Source organism: Melospiza melodia, unplaced genomic scaffold (assembly GCF_035770615.1).
Source record: "Melospiza melodia melodia isolate bMelMel2 unplaced genomic scaffold, bMelMel2.pri scaffold_46, whole genome shotgun sequence".
Taxonomy (NCBI): Eukaryota; Metazoa; Chordata; class Aves; order Passeriformes; family Passerellidae; genus Melospiza; species Melospiza melodia.
In genome coordinates this window covers 4,763,057-4,769,885 of record NW_026948783.1, presented here as the reverse complement: position 1 = coordinate 4,769,885, position 6,829 = coordinate 4,763,057, and the positions used below count along the sequence as shown (strand labels likewise).

Genomic DNA, 6,829 nt, shown 5'->3' with positions numbered 1-6,829 from the left:
CCCCAGGAGAGGCAGCAGAGCCCTGTGTTTGTGAACCAGGATGCTTCAGGAGCATAGCTGAACTTTGGGACCCCAGTCTTAATTACAATGCCTCCTTAAGGGTCTGCAGCACCCAGAGCAGAACAGGGGCATTGGCCCAATCAGCTCCAATTTTGCCCCATTTTGCCATCCCAAGGCACTGCTCCCATCCCGGGCTGTCCCTGTGCTCCAGATACTGCTGCAGAGCCCTTCGGGCTGTGCCTCTGCTCTCTTCTTCCTCCTCCTCGTCCCCTGTGGCTTCTGTGTTGGGACCAGCAGTGGCCAGGAAGAGCAGGAACTCCAAACATGCTCTGCAGTCCCCTGAGCTCGTCAACATCCCAGAGGAATTCAGTATTCCCAGAGCTGCTGTACCCAGGCTGAAAGAGGAAAAGGGAGTGAAAGGCTGAGGGTTTGCAGGAATCCTGGCATAAAGCCAGCAGAGGTGCTGTGGTGGACCTGAGACCTGCCTGGGGTCAGGTTCTGCCTTCCTTCCATTTGGGATCATGGAGAGTGCTCATGGGTGTTGTGCAGGGTGTGTGCCAGGCCCTGGGACACTGCTACACTGCCAGTGGACACTGTGATCCAACCTGCTGCCTTGGTGGCTTCTGCCCGCTGCCGGTGGTGGTGCCGGGACCGATTGGTGCCCGTGAGTTTGCAAAAGGAGCGATTTCCCCTCCTCCCTCCCGTCCGAGGCCGCCATGGCCCCTGAGGGGATGGAGCTGGACCGGAGCGCCGCCTGCTGGCCGCAGTTGTAACTGCACAAAATAGGAACAAAGCACTGAGAAGGAAATGTTCTGGTTTTGTATTATTTGTTCTATTCTTTTTTATTAATTTCCTCATAAAGAATTCTTATTTCTTTTCCTATACTTTTGCATGCATGCCCCATCATTTTTGAAATAAAAATGCTTTTAGAGACTGGTCTTCTTATTCCAGCAAGGTTTCCACTTTCCTTGGCAGATATTTTCCCATATACCAAGATGCTTAACAACTCCTGGGCTTCAGCGTGGATAGGACAGACACTCCCAGAGGACACATGCTCAGGGTCTTGGTCACCTCATGCTCTGCTTTTTAAGCCAGTTGGGTCACCAAAGGCCCTCTCCCCAGCTGGCATTTCTGGTCACCCAGCCACTCAGAAGCTGGCTTCGGCAGAGCGTCACACTGTCCCCAGTGTACAATGGCTGACAGACTGATGGACAGACGGGGTCCTGTCTCTCCAAAAGCAAGGCCTGACCCACGCCTGCCACATGCAGCTGTTTCAAAACATCTCCAGACATCAAACTTTTCTTCTGACACCCCACCCTGTGCCATGGCCTGATCCCGACTGCCCTGGCAAAGGGGAAGCTCTGGAACGTCCACAGGGCCTTTGTGTCATCCTCGTGTGGGGAACATTGCAGAGGAGGGGTTTGGGACAGGGGACACCAGAATCCAGAGACTCTTGAAGGCCACTTTGGCCAATCGAACAAGGAAGGTCCAGGGCCCTGTCCTCAACAAACAAACCCTGGAAACTCTCCCCAGCAGGTTTCCTCCACCTTTCCAGGATTCCTCCTTCCTACCCTTGGGACTCTGAACTGTTGCTTTTGGTTTTATTCTCTCTGGTTGCTGTTTCAGGAAATTGTTCTTCTCTCAGCCCTTTGGGATCTTTGTGCCTCCATAGGGAGGGAGAGGGGCAGTTTTTAGTGGCAACACACACACGAGTGTGTGCCCATGGGTGGGGATCCCCAGTGCCCCCCAGTTCCCCCCAGTGTCACAGCACATTCCCGTAGATGTCACCGGGTTCCCATGGTCGCCCGTGGGATCCCCACAGCTCCACGTAGGTCTCCTGGGGATCCTGGGGGACAGTGACATCGGGGGACCCTGCAAAAGACATCAGTTGTAGGGACCAAGCTGGGGGTTAACACAAGTGGGCAACGTGTTACTGTCCCCCCCATCACTGTACTCACACCGTGCCTGTTTGCTGCTCACACCGTGGGTGTATGGAACCTTGCCCCCCTTGGGGGGTGCCGTTGGATCTGGGGGAGGCCTGTGGGGATAAAGACAATGTGTGGAAGGGGCTAGAGAATTGTGGGTTGGGGTAATAGGAGACGCATGGCTGGAGAGCCCCACTCACCTCTCTTGTTGCTTCCTGGCAGCTGCAAAAAAAAAGAGGAGAGGGGTGACTGTGGGGTCCCAGGGCCCTGACCCCTCTCAGGAACCCTGTAACCCCTGAGACCCTCATTTTCTCTCAGGATCCCCAAGCATGCCAGAAGCCCCTCAGAATTCATGAACCTGTCAAGTTCCCCAGGCCGATTTAGCCTCAAGAACCCAAAGCCCAACAGGAACAGAGACCCTCCAAAAGCCCCCAGGGCCCCTTAAAGAAACCCCAGCATCCCTGCAGGACACTCCAGCACCTCCCCAAACCCTACAGGACACCTGGGCAAGGTCACAATTCTGGGGCTGTGGGTGCTGCCCTATTGTTCCCCAACTCTGGGGGCCTCTACAGCTCCCTGAGACCCCCGTTCCCTCATTGTCACGCACCCACACGGTGCCACCGGTGCCAGGCCACAATGACACCCACAAGCAGGAGCAGGAACAAAAGGGCCCCACCGACCCCTGCTGCCACTGCAAGAAACAGAGGGAGACACATCAGGATCGCCCATCACCCCAGGGGTCCTGCACTCCCTGGTGACCCCGTGTGACCCCACCTGTGTCCCTGTGTCCCCATGGTGTCACCTCCAGGGCCAGCTCAGGGCTCAGTGCTTGGAACACACGGTGCCCGTCCTGTCCCAGCTGGTTGGTGGCCATGCACTGGTAGGTGCCTGAATGTTCCACATCGATGTCCCTGAGTTCCAGGAGGGGCCCCTGAGCAACCTCCTGCCCATTGTGCAGCCAGGTGAAGGTGACAGGGGCTGAGCCCACCTGCACCGAGCAGCGCAGGGTCACATTGTCACCTGCATGCACCTGGTGTGCCAGGGGACCTGGGATGATGGTGGCATTGGCCACGGGCACTGCAGGGACACAGACAGGGCTGAGGGCACAGGGAGGGGCTGGCAGCAGGTGTGAGGGGATAGGGACGGGAGGGGATGAGAGTGATGGGGGATAGTGGGGACAGGGCTAAGCGATGGATTTGTGGAGACAAGGGGAGTGGTGGAAAGACCCAAGAAAGGTCTCTGGGGGTCATGGAGTATCCCAGGCAGGGGTCCCTAGGAGCATGTGGGGGGCCCTGTGCCCATCCCCACACTCACTGCAAACTGATGCGGAGCCGGGTGCTGCTCTTACGCACGGTCCCCTTTCAGAGCGCACCTGGCAGCTGTAATTCCCTGAGTGGGAGACCCCCACGGTGGGGACCAGCAGCTGCAGGGACTCTTGAGGGCCCCCCACCACTTGCCTGTCCCTGTGGAACACGTGCAGGAGGGGGGCTCGGGGCCGCAGGGGGCTGGGGCTGCTGAGGAAGCTGAGAGTCAGGGGGAGGTGAAGGATGGCTCAGGGGGACCCTCCAGCACCTGCACTGGGAGGAGCTCAGGGCAGGAGATTGGAGGCAGTGGGGACAGTGACCCCAAGTCCTTGGGGAGGGGCTGTGGGGGTGTTGGGGTGGAAGCTGTGGGGTTCTCACCATGCACTGTCACTGTCACCGGCGCGGACATCACCCACTCCCTGTCTTTCAGCCAGCCCCTGCAGCGGTAGCGCCCACTGTGGTGCAGCTGGGGAGGGAACAGGGTCAGCTCTGTCCCATTTCGGAGCTCCACCAACAGCTTCTCTTCATGGTAGAAGGACACCCAGGTGCCCAGGTTGTTCCGCCGGTCCCGGCAGCGCAGTGTTACCGTGTCCCCCTCCAGCAGTGGCCGTGCCGGCACCTGCAGCACCAGCCAGTCTGGGGAACAAGTGGGTCCTGTAGCATCAGGAGGCCTTGGAGGGTCCTGAAGGCACCACCCAATAGGAACCCCCCATTGGGTCACAGCCAGCACACTGGAGGTCCCCAATTCCAATACAGGGGCCCCTCCACACTGGCATGCTTTGGGTTGTTCCCATATGCAGGGGATGGGCTCTGGTCACAAAGGAGGTGACCCATGGAGCGCAGCCCACCCAGAGCCCTTGGGGTCCCCGCAGGTGCCAGGCTGGGGATGCTCAACCCCTCTTACCATCAGAGACTCTCACGGGGAGGCTGAGCCCAGTGCCGGTTCTGTTACACTCATAGGTGCCATTCTCAGTGACAGTGAGGCGGTCATGTCCCTGCTGTCCCCAGCGCCGCCCATCCTTGTAGCAGGTGGTGGCACTGGAGGTCCCCAAGCCCTGGCAGGTCAGTGTCACCCGGTCCCACAGAACTGCTGGCATCCAGGGGGGCTGCACGATGATCCAGGTGGTCTGAGTGCCTGTGGGTGACAGGGGACACCAGCCTGCCAGGGCCAGCGTGGGGCTGGGGACAGCAGGGTTGGGCCATGACATCCTCTGAGGACTCACCAGCAAAGCCGAAGGTCTGGGCTGGAAGGGAGAAAGGACAGGGCCCAGTGGGGGTGGCTCTTTAGTTACAGCAGCACCAGAGCTTGGGTTTTGGCATCACTCCCAAATTTCTCCTGTGGGGACACCAGAGTGGCACAGACCTCTCAGGAACTGGGGCTCCAGAGCCACCTTAGGCTGAGGCAGGACAAAGGGAAATGATGGACACCATGGGAATGGCGATGCCAGGACCATCCCGTGCCGGCACAGGTCACCCCCACCAGTCCCATGGTCTCTGTACCCAGGGCCCATCTGCACAGTGCTTTTCCCCTAATTCCTGTCCTGGTCCCCCAGGCACCCTGTTCATGTCCCCACATCTTCACCAGTCCCACGATGCCTCCCTAAATTCCATCCCCCTGTTATTGCCCCCATGTTCCTTAACCCCCTCTCCTGTCCCTAAAGCTTCCCCACGACCCTGGTCACCTCATGCCTTGACTCTCCTGGCATTGGGGACCTCAGGGAACCCTGCAGCCCCCCTGTGCCCCCGCTCCCCTCCACTGGTCTCTGCCTCACCAGGGCCCATCCCCGTGGTGTCTGGCCCCTGCCAAAGGCACTCACCCCACAGGAGCAGCGCTACCTTCCCGGCCATCCCGGTGTCCCAGCCTTGTGCACTGGCTGTCACTCGCTGCTGTGGCCACCGCTCCCCTGGCTGGGAGCTCTTCGGATGAAGGGGAAGGAAGCCAGGTCACGTCTTGTCCCCGTGTGTAGGTGGCCCTTGGTGGGGGCAGGGTGGGGACAGGATGGGGGCAGGGTGGGGACAGGATGGTGGCAGGTTGGGGAACTTCTGAGAGATGGGGGTGATGGTGCGACATGGTGTTGCCAGAATTTGGAGGCTGAGGCTGTGTAGGGAGCCAGGGATGGGCGTCCATGGGAATGGGGTGCCCAGGGATGGGGTCCCAGGGGAATGGGGATCCCAAGGGTTAGGTAGACTCAGACTCAGGAATGAGGGTCCATGAACAACGTGGCCTCCAGGTATTTCTGATCATGGGATGGTGGCCAAGGATGTGGGTGCCAGGGTAAAAGGGGGCCCTGTGAGATTGGGGGTCCTGGGGGAATCAATGTCCCCAAGGGAAGGGGTGTCCTCAGATCTGGAATTACCAGGATGGGATCCCATGGAAATTGGGGCCCCAAGTGTTGGGTGGACTCAGACTCAGGAATGAGGGTCCAAGAACAACTTGGCCTCCAGTGATCAAGAGGTGGTGGCCAAGGGATGAGGGTGTCAGGGGAAAGGAGGGCTCTGTGAGAATGGGGGCTCTGTGAGAATGGGGGTCCTGGGGGAATGAATGTCCCCAAGGGAAGGGAGGTCCCAAGGGCTGGAATTAACCAGGATGGTGTTCCTTGGTGTTGGAGATCCTGGGGAATTGCAGTCCGGAGATGGGGACTCCAGGGAAGGGGCGACTGAAAGAAATGGGATGCCCATGTTTGGGATCCCAGGGGAAAGGGGGTGCCAGGGATGGGCAGTGGCTGGAGGGGCACAGGGGTCACAACTCCTTCCCTGGGTGCCTCAGGTTTTGGGGTGACCCAGGGCCCAGCACTGCCCACCCACTCTGCTTGTTTTCTGGGCAAGCATCACATGGGGGTTCTGGATAGCTCTAACTCTGTGCCCTCCCCTGCTCTTGACTTTTACCTCTCTTTATTTCTCTATTTCCATTATTTTCTTCACTTTTGTGCCTGGTCCCCTCAGCCCCAGTTCCTGGCTCAGCAATCCTGGGGAGCACCTGAGTAGGGAACAGGCTGGGGGGACCCCGGGGTGGGGGGGGAAATGGGGTGTGAGGGGTGCAGGGAAGGGTGGGGAGGCTTTGGGGGATGTCTGCTTGTGCTCCCTCAACACTTTCACTTTCCTTTTCCTGGACAAGCAGGAAGAGGCTATTTGTGCTGAGAGTCAGATGGAAAAGGAGGGGGTTCTGTCCTGGGGGGACACATCCAGGGGGGTCTTGTCCAGGGAGCATCTTGTTCTGGGGGTGACCTGGATGAAACCCATCCGGGGGGTGGCACATCCTGGGGACCCCTGTCAATGCAAGGGTGGGGCCCAGCCATGGCCCAGCCTCACTGCACAGGGATGGCCATTGCCCAGCCCTGCTCTGGCCAGCCCCAGGTGGCAGCCAGCACCTGAGGTTCCCCCCTGCCCCCTTGGCTTTGATTCTGGCAGCTTTAGAGCTGCTGCAGAGGTGAGAATTCTGTGGGTGGAAAAAGTTCTTGGGTTTTGTTCTTCTTGTGGTTTTCTCAGCCCTGCAAGAAGCACAAAAGCCAGAGTGACACTAGCAGTGAGCCTGTGAAGGCCTTTGATGGTTTTCAGAGCAGGGCTGGTTGGAAACCCACCCTGCAGGGGCAGCTGGGAGGG

The 6,829-nt window shown here is 59.1% G+C and overlaps 1 protein-coding gene across 3 annotated transcripts; it reads right to left on the bottom strand.

Annotated features, from left to right (window-relative positions):
* Positions 1–1,096: 1,096 nt before the first annotated feature.
* LOC134434719 (low affinity immunoglobulin gamma Fc region receptor III-like) lies at positions 1,097–5,139 on the bottom strand. 3 transcript variants are annotated; one of them, XR_010031913.1, is made up of 7 exons: positions 5,047–5,139; positions 4,453–4,565; positions 4,134–4,364; positions 3,608–3,865; positions 2,533–3,002; positions 2,126–2,147; positions 2,021–2,038 (listed from the first exon to the last, which is right to left on the bottom strand). XR_010031913.1 is itself a non-coding variant. In XM_063183346.1 (6 exons), the coding sequence occupies exons 1-6, from the start codon at positions 4,435–4,437 to the stop codon at positions 1,763–1,765; spliced, it is 858 nt and encodes a 285-aa protein (XP_063039416.1). In that variant the 5' UTR covers positions 4,438–4,445; the 3' UTR covers positions 1,097–1,762. The 3 variants fall into 3 exon arrangements, 1 of the variants encoding a protein (XP_063039416.1); XM_063183346.1 differs by lacking the exons at positions 4,453–4,565; positions 5,047–5,139 and adding an exon at positions 1,097–1,872 and having other exon boundaries at positions 1,959–2,038; positions 2,533–2,616; positions 4,134–4,445; XR_010031912.1 differs by lacking the exons at positions 4,453–4,565; positions 5,047–5,139 and having other exon boundaries at positions 4,134–4,445.
* Between the last annotated feature and the right edge of the window lie 1,690 nt (positions 5,140–6,829).